The sequence below is a fragment of the Myxine glutinosa genome, chromosome 4 (assembly GCF_964187855.1).
Source record: "Myxine glutinosa chromosome 4, kmMyxGlut1.1, whole genome shotgun sequence".
Classification (NCBI taxonomy): domain Eukaryota; kingdom Metazoa; phylum Chordata; class Myxini; order Myxiniformes; family Myxinidae; genus Myxine; species Myxine glutinosa.
Window position 1 is genome coordinate 217403507 of NC_136264.1, and position 17603 is coordinate 217421109.

General features: G+C 46.5%; 1 protein-coding gene across 7 annotated transcripts in view; it reads left to right on the forward strand.

Annotated features, from left to right (window-relative positions):
* The window catches only part of GATB (glutamyl-tRNA amidotransferase subunit B), a 173506-nt gene that overhangs the window by 58716 nt on the left and 97187 nt on the right, over positions 1-17603 (forward strand). For all 7 annotated transcript variants that reach the window (XM_068114434.2, XM_068114433.2, XM_078777033.1 and 4 more), the window contains one exon: positions 12300-12384. In XM_068114434.2, coding sequence (XP_067970535.2) covers positions 12300-12384 — 85 coding nt within the window. The remainder of the gene's footprint in view (positions 1-12299; positions 12385-17603) is intronic.

Consider the following 17603-nt stretch of genomic DNA (forward strand, 5'->3'; position numbering starts at 1 on the left):
CGCAAAACTAACACAGGAAAAGGACTATGCTCACACATACTAAGAAATAACTGAACTGACGCAAGGCTACGTGTTGTCGTGTGACTAAACTATGAGGGGGAAATTTAACCTTTATTGTACAAACTCAAAACCGCAACAATATATATACATCAATATATATATAAAAATATATATACATAAATAAATATATAAAAATGTATATACATCAACAAATATATAAAAATATATGTACATAAATAAATATATAAATATATATATACATAAAGAAATATATAAAAATGTACATACATCAATATATATGTAAAAATATATATACATAAATAAATATATAAAAATATATATACAAAAATAAATATATAAAAATGTGTATACATCAATAAATATATAAAAATATATATACATAAATAAATATATAAAAATATATATACATAAATAAATATATAAAAATGTGTATACATCAATAAATATATAAAAATATATATACATAAATAAATAAATAAAAATGTGTATATATCAATAAATATATAAAAATGTACATACATCAATATATATGTAAAAATATATATACATAATGGTATGACATGACACCTTGCTGGCGGTTCTCCACTGATGATATGAAGGTCGCATAGTGACTGATATATACATAAATAAAAATATATATACATAAATAAATATATAAAAATGTGTATACATCAATAAATATATAAAAATATATATACATAAATAAATAAATAAAAATGTGTATACATCAATAAATATATAAAAATATATATATATATATGTACATAAATAAATATATAAAAATATATATATACATAAATAAATATATAAAAATATATATACATAAAGAAATATATAAAAATGTATATACATCAATATATATATATATAAATATGTATACTTAAATATATAAAAACATATATACATAAATAAATATATAAAAATGTATATACATCAATAAATATATTGTTGCGGATCTCCGACGTCGGCCTTCCCCTTATCAACGGGGGGTTAATCCCCTTGCCTTTTATCTGGCCGACGCGATCCCGGGGGCTATAACGTCCTTCCCGGGCAGTGTTAAATAGAGTTGTTGGTCGAATTTGGTCCTATTACCTAAGTACTAACGCTGACTGGAAACGAGGAAATAACTCCCGCCCGAACCACGGCGTTGGTGGACACGCCGAGCGAAGCGAGCCGCGATCCGGGCCGTTAACAGGTACTAGACCCGATTCGAAGCGGTTCCTAATCGTGCCACGGGTACCCAATTGAGAAATGACTAAGACGTTCGGATTAAGAAGAAACCAGGAAGAACAAGTAATTTATTAATAATTTGTACAATTAGAAGAGGAAAAGAAAGGATGTACAAGAAAGAGGAAGAAAAAGTACACAGGGCAGCCTGAGAAAGTCTTACTTATCCCTTGGACTCGGGCGTGTTCGCTCTCAGACTCGGTCTCAGACTCAGACTCACGCGAGGATGACGAAGGTAGGGTGGAAGGTCTAGCGATGGCGTCCACAGCTCGTCCCGGTCCTCGACCCGTACCAGCAGACGATGGTGGATGGCAGGCAGCTCTCCGCGTAGCATAGGCGCGAGCGGACAATTATATCCGGGAAATGGTAAGCTGGGCTATCGGCGACTTTGTGGCTCTTGGCCGCGTATGTAATAGGAATACGGGCGTTTGGATGTTTGTGCATCGCAAGCCCAAGCCGAATTCTCAACCGATGATCCCCGACAAACCCTTCACAATGGCGCATTCCTCCAACAAATGTCCTTCAACGCCAATCGTACGAGTTCTTTCGCACAACGCGCTCGCCCCCTCAAGTCCTTCTGAATGCTCTCCTTCCAATCAGTCCTTCTGGTTCATAACTCTTGCTCATAACTCAGGTACTCAAACCAGGCGCCTCTCCCATCATAACTCAGAGCGCAATGATTGCAGCTGCGTCCCTCCTCATAACTCAGGTACAATGTTCAAGCCCTCACTCCCCTCATAACTGAGGTGGGGGCCTCGCGCAAGGGGTTATATTGCCACGCCCAGCGAACCCTCTCGAATCTCCAGCCACGCCCTGTCAGGCGATCTCACCTCAACCCTGGTTGGCTGCTGAGGGCTGACCGGCTCCGCCTTGATGGCTGCTTGATGTGGCCGCACCTCCACCCTTGCGCTCCGCCCTCTTTTCGGGCCTTAGCTCGTGGCCTTTGGGCTGGTTTGAGCGGAAGCCCAGCGAGGTTGCGAAGGCTGCTGGCAACCTAAAGGGCGAGGGCGATTACAGACTGGCTAGCGCTTAATGGCATCGATGGAAGGGAGGCTGCAAAATGGACGAGGGGCCTACTCTTATTTGTTTTTACGCAACGCAGATGCAACTATTGGGAATGGCCTTATCCTAAACACATACTAAGAAATAATTACCGTCCTAGGTGACCTACGTGTTGCTTGTGGCCTATCTGTGGGGTGCAACCTTTAACCTTTAATGATGTTACCTGTGCTGGGTTCTCAAAACCGCAACACTGCACCCCTCCTTTCGCCAGGCTCGGCCCGAGCCGAACCACATATCAGTGAGGACGGCCGGCTTCCTATACCTGGGTCAGGACTACGCTTTAACAATTAGTGTGACACTTAGGTGTGGTTACCCTCTACATTTAACCCTACCCTGAGTGCGACAGTTTTAACACTGGATATGTCCCACCTGCTGCGTTGTGTACTACCTAACTGACTCACGCCCACAATTAACCGAATTACGGAATTATTCTCAAACTACACATAAAGCCGGTGGGGAGCCTGTTATTTACAAGACACTAACTAATTATTTACAACTACAACCCAGGACCTGTCTTTTGTGGGAGAAAGAAGGATGTTTGAGAAGAGGAAACACCAATTGCAATGCACTGCACCAATACACCAGACACCCATATGCACACAAAATGCACCATAATAAAAAAAATGCACAAAAAGCACCATCACCAATGCACAAAACATTTCAGAAATAATAAATGATGCCTTGTGCTTGACTGCTGGGCCGATGGATCTTCTTGCTTCTGGCTTCATGGATCTTTGGTGTGCCATCGTTAAAGTTTACCATCTTCTTGTCCGGGCACACCGAAGATTAATTAATAAAGAAGGGCACAAACTGTGTCAGCTTTTTATTTGGCCAGCAGGGCCAGCGTAGGTCGTCCGACTGCTTGGCACGTGCGCCACTTAAAAACAGTGGCCCACAAGCAAGATGATGCTGTCAGCAATGGTCTGCTCCAGCAAAGGTGCCAGGCCACAGAACGTGTGGTCCATATGGTGTACCGGTGCAGGCAGGCAGGCAGCATGGTGCAGTGCAGAGTGCAGCTGCACAATTCAGGGCACCTGCACACTCCCCTCGACAAAAGACCATGGGTCCATGAGTGGGGAGGAAGACAAAGCAGAGGTTAGCAGGGGCAAGGGCGCAAGGGTACATGTAATCACAAGGCAATGCGACATGAGGGGCGCGGAGAGCGAGCCGAGAAAGCTCGTCCCTACTCGTACGTCACCCCCCATGTCACCTACTCTACCCTTGCCCTTCCCCGTATTTACACAATTTACAAATTAGTCTCTACCGTCTCGTCTCCCATATCTCCCCTAAACCAAATTCGCCTCCAATCCCTCCCAAGAAGGAAGGGATGGAATAGCCACAATGTCAAACTCCGTCATGATGCGTCTTACCATCCAAACATTTGCAAAAACCTGGTGTGGAGTCCTATCACCTCGGTGAGTGGATACGGATGGTGCGAAGAGATTTCATCCGAGCTATCCTTCTAATTGACATTATCACTTTAAACTACCCAGGGTCTTGCCCTGCCAATCCAATTGGCCACTTTACACTATGTGGTTCTAAAAACCAATTCCCATTGACCATATTGTGGTGCCTTCCAAATTTGGGGTCTCACTCCCCCAATTTTTCTCACTGTGCCGTCGCACAATTTCAGGGCTGGGTCGTGTGGCTCAACCAGCAGGTCTACCTACCTGCACACCTACGCCACTGGAGTCGCCACCCGAGCTTGCCTAGCTCCTTCGACTACCCTAACTTGGGGAAGGCCCTCCTGGCGCTCTAACCCCACCAATGCCCTCCCTTGAATTGGGCTACCCGGGTCCTCTCCTCGGATCCTTGGGCCCTGCTGAACTCTACTTGACCTCTACCTGGCCCCCAGAGCCTACCTGCGGCCTCACCTGGCCGACAGACGACCAGTGGCGGTGTGCCCCAATAACCATACTCACTAACAGGCTCACACGCCCAGCCATTCGACAGTCTCATGCACCCCTCAAAGCAACAACTTGCTACTACTCGCACCACAGATGTCAATATCCAACAAATTTACCTACTCCCTCTACCTAACTTTAAACTACCATCCCCGGGTATTCGTGAAGGGATCCATCCTCCCCCCATTCACTCCTTCACACCATGCACTCCACACCACTCATTCCACACACCCATTCCACACTACTCACTCGACACCATTTATTCCACACACCAATTATTCCTCACACTGTTCTTCACATGCACCCCATGCAAGTCATTCACTCAACACACTTACACTTGTCCACAATACTCAATTCATACACCTTTTACACACACACACACACACATCATTCTTGATCATTGCCGCATTTCCTCACGCTCACAATCACCACCAAGACTCTCATTACCAATTCCTCATTTGCGCCTAAAGCGCATCCTTATACTCACACACACAGCATCATCTAGCTAACTACCTCCCTCTAATACCAGTGCTTTCCCGGTCATCCCTTATACTAAGTACATCCCTCGTCATTATCATCCACCTAATCTGACTACGTCCCCACTACTTGTACCAATGTCTCTATTTAAATCTCAGTCTCCTAAAGTCATCTTTCTAGATCCCGAACAATTATCCTAGCCCGCCCTGGCTAGTTCATACTGCCAAACCCCATAAACTACTGCTCATGTGCCCCAATAGGTGAGGTGAATGGTAAAGTTACCATTCGCCATCACTACTGCTATTTGTTCACTAACTACGAGCCTCTCGTGCGGAAATACATTTTTACAGCTCGGCTTCGAAAAACCGAGCCATGTATATGGGTGGTCTGTCTCCTGTAGGTTGGGTCCGTCCGGCATTTTCGAACCTGGGGAGGAGGCATACTCAGACCGAGGTTCCAGGCGCCATCCCGGCGCGGAGTCTTCCGGTCTCCGCCATGATGACCCAACCTCCCCAGGTTGGAGCACCGCGCCCGCTAGGGGGCGAAGGTCCGACCTGGCCTTCCTCCCCTGGAATCGTGCCGTTCGCCCCTTTCGCCAAGGCGCAGCACCGACCATACAGGTCGGGGCCCGGCCCGAATCGTGCACGGCGCTCCTTGCGAGAGCGCCGCGGCAACGATCCCCGCCGGCTCCCACAGCACACAAAGCGCACCACGCCCCGAGAGCTCGCGTCGGCTGTACGTCACACTAAACGCTGCCCCGGTCTGCGTCGATGCTTGAGTCGCATTCTCACACCACACGACCCTTTCTATACTCACACAGCGTGGCGCTCCAGCGCCTCCCATACACTCCCTGCATTCTGCTACTGCACTCTCTCTCCGTGCACTCTCTTCCGTTCCACACTCAGGTGCACACCACTCAGGCGCCCTCACGCTGCTCACACACTCCATTATTACACACTCTCGCGCACATCCTTGCGCACTCCTACCATTCGCACACTCTGTTACACACTTCTCTGTTACACACTCCGTAACACACTTTTCTTCCCCGCACTCCTCTCATGCACTCTCCCCCGTTACGTACTCCGTAACCACCACGGGTGTGCACTCTATCGTACACCCAATCACCCGCTCCGGTGTGTCTCCCCGCACACTCTCTTCAGCCATCTCTGGTGTGCATCCTCGCACACTCTCTCCATCCACCTCACACTCTGTGTCGCACCCACTCTCTCTCTCCATTTCATACTCGCGCTCCGGTGCCGTTCGCACACGTGCGCCATTTCCTTTCATACAGCGCACCACGGACCTTCCACAAGCGCCCGGGTGACGCCGGGATCCCAAGCGCGCGAAAAATCCTTTCGCGCCAAACCTTTTCGCGCCATATACAGCCCTGCTTACCGAAGGGATCCTTTTCTCCTCACGCAGCTGCAAACTTTCATTTGGGTTAGGAAGTACAGCATCATGATGTGAACACGGACTTTGTGCATATTCCATCTTTTCCTCCCGCGATTGCTTTTCTAAGTCGGCCGTCTCTTCAACCCCAATTTCCACTATAATTATTCCATTTTATTTTTCCTCGACGACCGCTGGCGCTAATAAAATTTCCTCTTCTACTTCGGCGGTCGTCGGCTTTTCCATACCCCGTGTCGCGATTTCTACCCAGGCCAGGTAACTATGCCTTGCTCAGCCTTGCTTTCCCCGCGTTCCTCAAGCCGCGCTACCCCATCGCATACCAATGTACCTTTCCCGCTCGACCTGCGGTCTATGTTCTCCCCATATTTTTGTATGCGGTCACCCATTCTGTTTCCAAATTTACATAGCCTGTCTCTCAATCCCCCAATTTGGTTTCCCATATCATTTTTCAATCCCCCAATTTGATTTCCCAATTGCTCCCCCATTCTGCTTTCCATTCGCTTACTATCGGCCCTCATTTCTCCCATCTCCTTACTCAATCCCCCAATTTGGTTTCCCACATCATTTCTCAATCCCCCAATTTGGTTTCCCACATGCTCACCCTGAGCCTTCATTTCTTCCATTTGATTAGCCATTTTGTCAATACCGTCATTCTCTCGTTTAATTTCCGCCATGAATTGCACCATGAAGGCTTGCATGTCGACCACCCCCATTTGCGCAGCGGCCGCGGCCCTCATCGCCATGTGCGAGGCGCCGCCATTTTGCTCGCCTGCAACCCCTACTGCTGCACCCTCATTAACTGCATCCTCCTCCATTGCCAATTGTTCCAATTCTTCCCTGGGGTCCTGGGTTAATTCTAACTCCTCATTTATTTCTACCCCCACCGGCATCCGGCCGCCTTGGCTATCCATGGCACGATTTAATTTAGGTTTCTAATAACATTTCAGCCGCTCGTAATTTTAACCAAATTTGTCCAAAAGATAAAAAAAATTTGGTTCGTGTTCCAAATCCCACACCCAGACACCAATTGCTGCGGATCTCTAACGTCGGCCTTCCCCTTAACAAGAGGGGGTTAATCCCCTTGTCTTTTTACTAGCCGACGCGATCCCGGGGGCAAAAACGTCCTTCCCGGGCAGCGTTAAATAGGGTTTTTTTTTTTTTTTTTTTTTTTTTTTTTTTTTGTATACAAGGTCGAGGCTCGTGAAAGAGCGAACATTAATCACACAGAAAGACAAACCGACACATAAAACATATAACATAGGGAGCAGTAGACAAGATGGGGAGAGAGGGGGAAGGACACAAACACAACATTTGAGAGCAGGGACCGAGAGACATGGAGACATCGAGAGATCTGAGAGAGGGCGAGGGCTTTGGGGGGGGGGGGGGGGCGTGGGAAGGGGGCGGTGGGAGAGGTATAAAACATATGGACACTGCCAGGACTTCCAGGAAAGAAGTTGGAATTTCAAACAAGGTGGATCTGGGGTGAATTAGCGGGGGTAGAAAAGATCAAGGTTTTGGATGGGGGAAGATAAGAGATGGTGGTGAACAGCTGTTTTAAAGACCTGGAGGGAGGAGTGGGATTGAAGGGAGTGAGGGAGTTTGTTCCAGAGGCGGGAGAAAAGAGGAATGAAAGAGTGAAGGTGAGCAGAGAGCCGAGATTTCGGCAGTTTAACCATCAGAGGTTTGTTTGTCGAACATGGTTTTTCGAACATGGTTAACATGGTTTTTCCTAACCCCAAGGGTGGGGGGTACATGGACATACCCGGGAAGTTAAGTTGTGGGGGGGGGGGGGGGTGCATGTAAACCCTACTCAGCCCACGGGCTACTTCCAGCTGTGCCATGCAGTTATATGAATGGTGAAATTCATGTCTATCTCATGAATGTGGCCTATCTGTGTGGCCTATCATGAATGTGGCGACTAAAGTCGACAGCGGGTCCGATAGGGTTAAACCCATTTATACCTTTTCAGACCTTTCCACCTTTTGATATTTAGACTTTCAGACCATTTGACCTTTACAACTTTTCAGTCCTTTGACCTTTACACATTTACAACAAGACCATTGAGACCTTTCCTTTAGTATATCCTTCCATTTTTTTGCCAAACAAAATACACCACACAAAACAAGTCCTTATGAGAGTCTGCAATCTCTGATTGCTCTTTCTTTTTTTTCCTTTTTTAAAATCTGGTTGTTGTGAAAAACCAATCGGGTCCACAACTTTATTCCATCTGGTGGTTTAATTCCATTAGGACCATGACATCATTCTGTAAATACAGGAAATGCAATAGGAATAAGGTTTGGCATCACATGGGTCCATTCATCTATCTATAATTCCAGTAATCTCTGTGTGTGTGTCTGTGTGTGTGTCTGTGTGTGTGTATGTGTGTATGTGTGTGTGTATGTGTGTGTGTATGTGTGTCTGTGACCGCTGTTTCTCGACAACCACGGGTCCGATATACTTGAAACTTGCCAGGTATATTGCTGGGGACCTGAGGATGTGCCTTTTCAAGGTTTCATATTAATCGGAGAAGTAGTTACCGAGCTATGTCCAAAAAACGATTCAACCAATCAGAGAGCAGCGAGCTATCACGTGTGCCGAACGTGGCGAACAGACTCTGCCTCGGACGGCACATTTGAGAGCGTATTCATTTATTTCACGTTGGCAAACTATGTTGGCGCTATGTTGGCGTTAAACTATGTTTTAAAACTAATTAAAACTAATTTGCGATTCATCGTAACTGCGATATGCGACCTTCCGGACAGTCAAATGAGGACGTCACTTCCGGACTTACGGATAGTCATAGTGACGACGTACTGATGCTGAACGTGGCGAGCAGACGCTGTAAGGTACGATCGATTGTAGTACACGTTTATAATAACTCTGCCGATACAGGCCCGATTAACTGCAGCGCCATCCGAGCTGCGGCGTCGGGACGATACATTCATTGTACGGTCACATCACGCACTTACGGGCACGCCCATGGGCCCATGGGCAGGCACGCCCATGCATGCATGGGCGAAGACATTTTTTTTTTTTTTTTTGGCAAGGAACGGGCACCCACGTACGGGCACGTCCTAGTAACATTCAATGCAAGCAAGCTTAATATTCTATGCAGGCGTACCGTTAGCGAGTCCACTAGATGTAACATGTCACAGGAGAAGTCCCTCTGAGCACCGACCGCAGCGGGTCTTATAGCCGCGCCCCTAGCGGTGTCAGCGAGCAACGATCATCACCTGGGTTCAGCATTAGTACGAATACGATTTCACTACATTCTCCCCACCGTTAGAATTATACTGCAGAGCGGCTAGAATCGAGCGAGCGTCAGCATTAACAGGGTGTGGAACATGGTATCAGTCGACCCAACCGTACCGGTCCGGGCGGCGAATTTCTCTGCCAGCACGCGTCCGAAATTCCCCAGGTACGGCATCACGTATCCCAGAGACCCCGGCGTCGGAGGAGCTACCGGAGTCAGGTGACGAAGGGGGTACCGCCAAGCCTTCGGGCACGGGTAGATGCGGCGAATGGAGGGTCGGCAGACTTTCAGCGACGGGAGCGTCGGAAGAGTCCATAGTCTCATAGATTGGTTCGATCAGTTCGTCCGATTCCCTACAAGGGTCGGCGATCCCACATGGGGCAAGATGACGTACGGAGACAGTGGTCTCACGTCCATCAGCCGTCATCACACGAGCATGCTCAGGATTAGCCTGGAGTATCTGCACTTTGTCCACTAAGGGGTCGTACTTGCTCGTGCGAACCGCCCATTTGAGGTAGGCTGGCCCGGGCTCAGTGAGCCAACTGGGTAAAGACCATATACACCCCGTGCTCCTGGGGTGGTGGAAAAGTCTCTCGTGGGGAGTCTGGTTGGTGGCCGTACACAGTAGAGCCCTGATCGAGTTCAACGCCGCAGGTAGCGACCAAGCCCATTTATCGAGGCCCCGGCCGAGGGTCCGGAGGTTGAGCATGACGGCCCTCCATATAATCCCGTTGAAGCATTCGATCTGCTCATTTGCCTGGGGTCTGTATGGCGTGGTGTAACTAGAAGCGATGTTATTTTGGAGCAGATAGCCTCGCACCTCCTCAGACAAGAAGACCGCACCCCGGTCAGTATGCACATAGGCCGGGTACCCGAACATAGAGAACAAATTCTGTAAGCATCGCATTACCGTGGCAGCAGTCATGTCCACGCACGTATAAGCGAAGGGAAATCGCGAGTACTCATCGACGATAGTGAGCAGATAGCGAGAGTTACTCGACACCGGCAATGGGCCCTTGAAATCCATCACCAAGCATTCCCACGGCCTCGTAGCCCTAACCAGAGTCCCCATGGGTGGGTTATAGAAACGCGGTTTGATTTCCGCGCATATAGCGCAGTCGCGACAGATACGGCGGATATCGTCAATCGAGTATGGTAGATTGCCACGCCGCACAAAATGAGCGAAACGCGTTACGCCCGGATGCCCCGCAGTGGCATATGGCGTCCCGAGCCGGACACACTGTCCGGAGATGTCGTTGTCCCCCACAGAAATAGCAGGTGGCTCCGCGTAAGGCCTTGGGTCTGGTCGTTGCGGCAGCCATCAGGAACGGATCCTCCTCCGGAGCATCCTGGAGTTCCGCGAGCAGTTCCGCTCCCTCGGCGGTAGCACTCTCCGGCCGTGCGTGTAGCGAGGTTCCCGCCAAGAGGCGCGTGCGATCATAGGCGTTCGACTGCAACCGCGCTTCAGTGTGTACCTTTCCTTGCTCGAGTGCCGCTGCGAAGGTCAGGTCGGTCTTCTCCAGGAGTTTGAGCCTTAGGTCCTGAGAGGAGACCCCGGCGACATAGGCATCTAGGAGAAGGTCATCCTGAGCCTGCTCGTGAGTCCGTGGCTCCCGGGTGCTGTCCAGCAGGAGTTGCCGGAGCTCCTGGGCATAGTGATCCATCGGCTCGTTGGGTTGCTGGCGTCGCGTTAATAGCAAATGCCGAGCATACACCGGGCGCTTTTCCTTTATGTACAATCGTTTGAGCTCCGCAATAGCGAGGTCGTACGTCGCACATTGTGCGATACTGTTGTACATCTTGTAGTCGATTTTGGAGTGCAGCATTGCTAGCTTCGCGACAGCCGTCGGCTCGGTCTCAGGCTCAGCGAAATGGTTCTCCAACGTTTTCAGCCAGTGCTTCAGTTGCAATCCACCATCCGAGGCTTGCGGGTCGGCGCAGAATGGTGTGACCACCAGCGTCTTGTTGCCCGCCATGTCGGTAGATCGTTAATGGAATTAAGTGTTGTGAAAAACCAATCGGGTCCACAACTTTAGTCCATCTGGTGGTTTAATTCCATTAAGACCACTAGGGCATGCCCGTACTATATATATATCTAAAATTATATCCCCCCCCCCCCTCTATTTACATGAAATGGTTTGGTCCATTCGCAAAGCCAAAGCGAACGGCTTGCGAGTACGGTGACAATCCCCCCCCTCTATTTACATGAAATGGTTTGGTCCATTCGCAAAGCCAAAGCGAACGGCTTGCGAGTACGGTGACAATCCCCCCCCCCTCTTATTTACATGAAATGGTTTGGTCCATTCGCAAAGCCAAAGCGAACGGCTTGCGGAGTTTGGTAAATAAATCGCCATAGCTCGGTAACTACTTCTCTGATTAATATGAAACCTTGAAAAGGCACATCCTCAGGTCCCCAGCAATATACCTGGCAAGTTTCAAGTATATCGGACCCGTGGTTGTCGAGAAACAGCGGTCACAGACAAACACACAGACACACAGACATACACACAGACACACACACAGAGATTACTGGAATTATAGATAGATGACATCATTCTGTAAATACAGGAAATGCAATAGGAATAAGGTTTGGCATCACATGGGTCCATTCATAACATTCAATGCAAGCAAGCTTAATATTCTATGCAGGCGTACCGTTAGCGAGTCCACTAGATGTAACATGTCACAGGAGAAGTCCCTCTGAGCACCGACCGCAGCGGGTCTTATAGCCGCGCCCCTAGCGGTGTCAGCGAGCAACGATCATCACCTGGGTTCAGCATTAGTACGAATACGATTTCACTACACTGGTTATTTGCTTATTTATTGTCTCATGCATCAACGATTGTTTTGCACCGTTTTTCATCCTCCATATATGAGTACGTACTTTATAAAAAGACTTTCCTTTGATGTGCTTGTTTAATATGTTGACTTTTTTCAATGTTTAGACTTTGAAATTCGTCGACAGATTGGCTTATTGGAAACAGGAGGACAGATTGTGAATGAAACGCGATCATTTGATGTGAAACTTGGGTGAGGACCTCTTAATATTCACTTCATTCCTGTTACAAGATATAATCCATTCTACAGTGAGGTGTGTGTGTGTGTGTGTGTGTGTGTGTGTGTGTGTGTGTGTGTGTGTGTGTGTGTGTGTACGTACGTGAGTGTGTGCTCATCTCCCCCATAACTCCAAAACCATGAAACAGAGCAGCCGCAAACTTTGCATGCATATCAAGGGAGTGCATGAAATTAAACTGGGTGTTAGGGTGTGTTTAAATACCCCGTTTAAAGATGATTTAGGGGGTGCTCATCAAAAAAAAAGAGAAAAATTCTTACCAAAATAATGTTACTCCTTCTTGGTCAGGCCTCTATTGCTGGGATCTTAAGCCACCATTTTGTTTTCGCCTATTTAAACATGGCTTGCCTTGGAACCATGATGATGATGACCTCTCACAGACTAAAGTGGTGTGTGTAAATCTTACAGACAGTTCCCTCCCTCACCCTCCTTCCTCTCTCCCCCCTCCCCTCTCCCCCCTTCTTCCCCTCCCCTGCACTCTCTCTCTGCCCCTCACCATCCTACGACCCCTCCTCTCTTTCCCCCTCTCTTTCCCCTGCCTTCCCATCACCTTCCCATCACATTTCTCACTCCCTCCTCTCTCTCTCTCTCTCCCTTCCTCTCTCTCTCTCCCTTCCTCTCTCTCTCTCCCTCTCCACTTCATCTCCTCTCTCCCTCCCCCCCTCTTAATATTCCCATCACTAAACGACTCTGCATATACATTTACTATATAGTATATACAGTAGTTGCCAAAAATATTGGCACCCTTGCACTCATTTCAAATAATACACCATTTCTTCCAGAAAATTGTTGAAATCAATAAATATTTTGGTATCCACATTTGTATTTCTTTTGTTTGCAGTGGAACAAAACAAAAAAAGGTGAAAAAATTACTAAATCTGAGCATATTCCACTCAGAAATCCTAAAATGGCACAGACAATATTATTGGCACCTTTTAGAAGTTGTTAGAAATTTCACCTCATTTCAAGCAGGTGATTCTCCTTTACTTTGGAATTGAACTCACCTATGGTGAGTTGCAGGTGCCTGCAATATAAAAATCAAACATTCAACCAGTTTGAATAGAGAAAAGGAGTCATTCTGCACTTTTGTGTCACTGTGTGTACCACAAAGAGCATGGAGAAAAGAAAGAAAACCAGAGAATTCTCTGAGGAGGTCAGGCACAAGATTGTAGCCAACCGTGGACAATCTCAAGGCTAAAGGTCCATCTCCAGAGACCTTTATGTTCATGTGTCCACCGCATGCAATGTTATCAGGAAGTTTAAGGCCCATGGCACTGTAGCCAATCTCCCTGGATGCGGCCGCAAGAGAAAACTTGACCGAAGGATTGTTCGAATGGTGGAGAAAGCACCTCGATCAACTGCCAAACAGATTCAAGCTGACCTTCAGACACATGGTACGACAGTTTCAACTCACACCATCCATCGCCAACTCGATGAAATTGGGTTCTATGGAGGACCCACTACTGAGAGAGAGACATAAGAAAGCCTGACGAGCGTTTGCGAAAACACGCCTGAACAAGCCAAAATCCTTCTGGAAGAATGTCCTATGGACAGATGAGACCAAATTAGAGCGTTTTTGTAAAGCACATCATCTCTATGTTTACAGAAAACAAAATGAAGCCTTCAAAGAAAAGAACACCTTCCCTACAGTCAAACATGGAGGAGGTTCAGTGATGTTTTGGGGTTGCTGTGCTGCCTCTGGCACTGGGTACTTTGAATGTGTGCATGGCATCATGAAATCGGAAGATTACGAAGGCATTTTGGAGCGCAATGCACAACCCAGTGTCAGAAAGCTGGGTCTCCGTCGAAGGTCATGGGTCTTGCAGCAGGACAATGACCCGAAACACAGTTCAAAAAGCACCCAGGAATGATTCAAGACAAAACTGTAGACTGTTCTGAAGTGGCCAGCAATGAGTCCAGATCTAAATCCCATTGAACACCTGTGGTGAGATCTGAAAACAGCTGTTGGGAGAAGGCACCCTTCAAATCTGGGAGAATTGGAGCAGTTTGCACAAGAAGAGTGGGACAAACTGCCAGAAGAGAGGTGTAGGAAGCTCATTCATGGCTACAGGAAGTGCTTGAACCACCTTTTGAGGCCATTTTTCCCTGCAGAGCAGGGGTTGGCCTTTTTCGGGCACCATGGGCCCCTTTTTTAAGCAATGTTTTATGGCCAGATGCCCTTCCTGCCACCAACCCTTTTAGCCGCCTCTTGCAACATACAGGGAATTACCAGTAAACTGATACTCATTTTGCCGACCTGGGAAGGATGACAGGCTGAGTCAACCCCCCTGTTGTTAATTCAGCGATCGACCGGGATTCGAACCCAGGATCCTAGGATGCCAAGCCGGCACCCTAACCGCTTGGCCAACACTAGGAAGCGCTTGACTGTAGGTATTTTGTCCAAATGCTGTGCTTGCTACCAAATATTAAGTCTTGGGTGTCAATAAATTTGTCAATGACATTTCTTTTTATTTTCTGATTTAAAAGGATATTTTAAGTTCTGAATCAAAAACAAAGGTTCTGTAATATTAACAGTGAAATATAGAATTGTGGGGACCAAATACTTTCGTGAATTTCAACTTATTCTTCGAGAAAATTTTGAGTTATTTGAAAAAAGTGCAAGTGTGCCAATATTTTTGGCCACGACGGTATGGTAGATGTGTATATATATATGTGTATGTGTATATGTATATGTATGTATGTGTATATATGTATATGTGCATATATGTATGTGTATATACAGTCACGTGAAAAAGTAAGTACACCCCATGTAAAGTTGTGACTTTTTCAACATATTTCAACATACAGCTATTTGATCTTCATCTATCTATAATTCCACTAATCTCTGTGTGTATGTTTGTTACTTGCCGGAAAAAATTTTCCGGCAAGTATGTTGATCTGTTCGTTTGTCTGTTTGTTACTTGCCGGAAAAGATTCCGGCAAGTATGTTGATCTGTTCGTTTGTTTGTCTGTTTGTCTGTTTGTCTGTTTGTCTGTTTGTCTGTTTGCAGCACTACGTCTACACCGTTGCACGTAGAATCACCAAACTTTGCACACGTATTTGTCTTGCCCTCTAATATACTGTGCCCAAATGATGACGTCATCGGCCACGTGGTTCGGCCGCCATCTTGGAAAAACCGAAAAATTTTGCACCTCGATATCTCAAAGTGCTGAACAGAAAAAATTGAGACATGGCTCATTGTAAAGAACTCGCCATGGGGAATAAAATATGTTAATGATGACGTCATCGGTCACGTGGTTCGGCCGCCATCTTGGAAAAAACGAAAAAATTTTGCACCTCCATATCTCCGAAAGTCCTGAACAGAAAAAATTGAGACATGGCTCATTGTAAAGAACTCTCCATGGGGAATAAAATATGTTAATGATGACGTCATCAGTCACGTGGTTCGGCCGCCATCTTTGAAAAACCGAAAATTTTTGCACCTCCATATCTCCGAAAGTCCTGAACAGAAAAAATTGAGACATGGCTCATTGTAAAGAACTCTCCATGGGGAATAAAATATGTTAATGATGACGTCATCAGTCACGTGGTCGGCCGCCATCTTGGAAAAACGGCAAAACTTTGCACCACGATATCTCCAAAAGTGCTGAACAGAAAAAATTGAGACATGGCTCATTGTAAAGAACGCTCCATGGGGAATAAAATATGTTAATGATGACGTCATATGTCATGTGGTCGGCCGCCATCTTGGAAAAACGGCAAAACTTTGCACCACTATATCTCCAAAAGTGCTGAACAGAAAAAATTGAGACATTGCTCATTGTAAAGAACTCCATGGGGAATAAAATATGTTAATGATGACGTCATATGTCACGTGGTTCGGCCGCCATCTTGGAAAAACCGAAAAATTTTGCACCTCCATTTCTCTGAAAGTGCTGAATAGAAAAAATTGAGACATGGCTCATTGTAAAGAACTCTCCATGGGGAATAAAATATGTTAATGATGATGCCATCGGTCATGTGGTTCGGCCGCCATCTTGGAAAAACGGGAAAACTTTGCACCACTATATCTCCAAAAGTGCAGAATGGAAAAAATTGAGACATGGCTCATTGTAAAGAACTCTCCATGGGGAATAAAATATGTTAATGATGACGTCATCGGTCACGTGGTTCGGCCGCCATATTTGTCCTAAATGGCCGATAAAAAAGTACATTCCGGCAAGTCCTCGGTCTCTGACCGATTTTTCATCTGTTTGTCTGTTTGTCTGTTTGCAGCACTACGTCTACACCGTTGCACGTAGAATCGCCAAACTTGGCACACATATTGGTCTTGCCCTCTAATATACTGTGCCCAAATGATGACGTCATCAGTCACGTGGTTCGGCCGCCATCTTGGAAAAACCGAAAAATTTTGCACCTCGATATCTCAATGTGCTGAACAGAAAAGATTGAGCCATGGCTAATTGTAAAGAACTCTCCATTGGGAATAAAACATGTTAATGATGACGTCATAGGTCACGTGGTTCGGCCGCCATCTTGGAAAAACGGCAAAACTTTGCACCACGAAATCTCCAAAAGTGCTGAACAGAAAAAATTGAGACATGGCTCATTGTAAAGAACTCTCCATGGGGAATAAAATATGTTAATGATGACGTCATAGGTCACGTGGTTCGGCCGCCATCTTGGAAAAACCGAATAAATTTGCACCTCTATATCTCCGAAAGTACTGAACAGAAAAAATTGAGACATGGCTCATTGTGAAGAACTATCCATGGGGAATAAAATATGTTAATGATGACGTCATCGGTCACGTGGTTCAGCCACCATATTTGTCCTAAATGGCCGATAAAAAAGTAAATTCCGGCAAGTCCTCGGTCTCTGACCGATTTTTCATTTGTATGTTTGTATGTTTGTATGTTTGTATGTTTGTCTGTGACCGCTGTTTCTCGACAACTACCGGTCCGATATACTTGAAACTTGCCAGGTATATTGCTGGGGACCCGAGGATGTGCCTTTTCAAGGTTTTAAATTAATCGGACAATTACTTACCGAGCTATGTCCAAAAAACGATTCAACCAATCAGAGAGCAGCGAGCTATCGCGTGTGCCGAACGTGGCGAACAGACTCTGCCTCGGATGGCACATTTGAGAGCGTATTCATTTATTTCCCGTCGGCAAACTATGTTGCCGTTAAACTATGTTTTAAAACTAATTA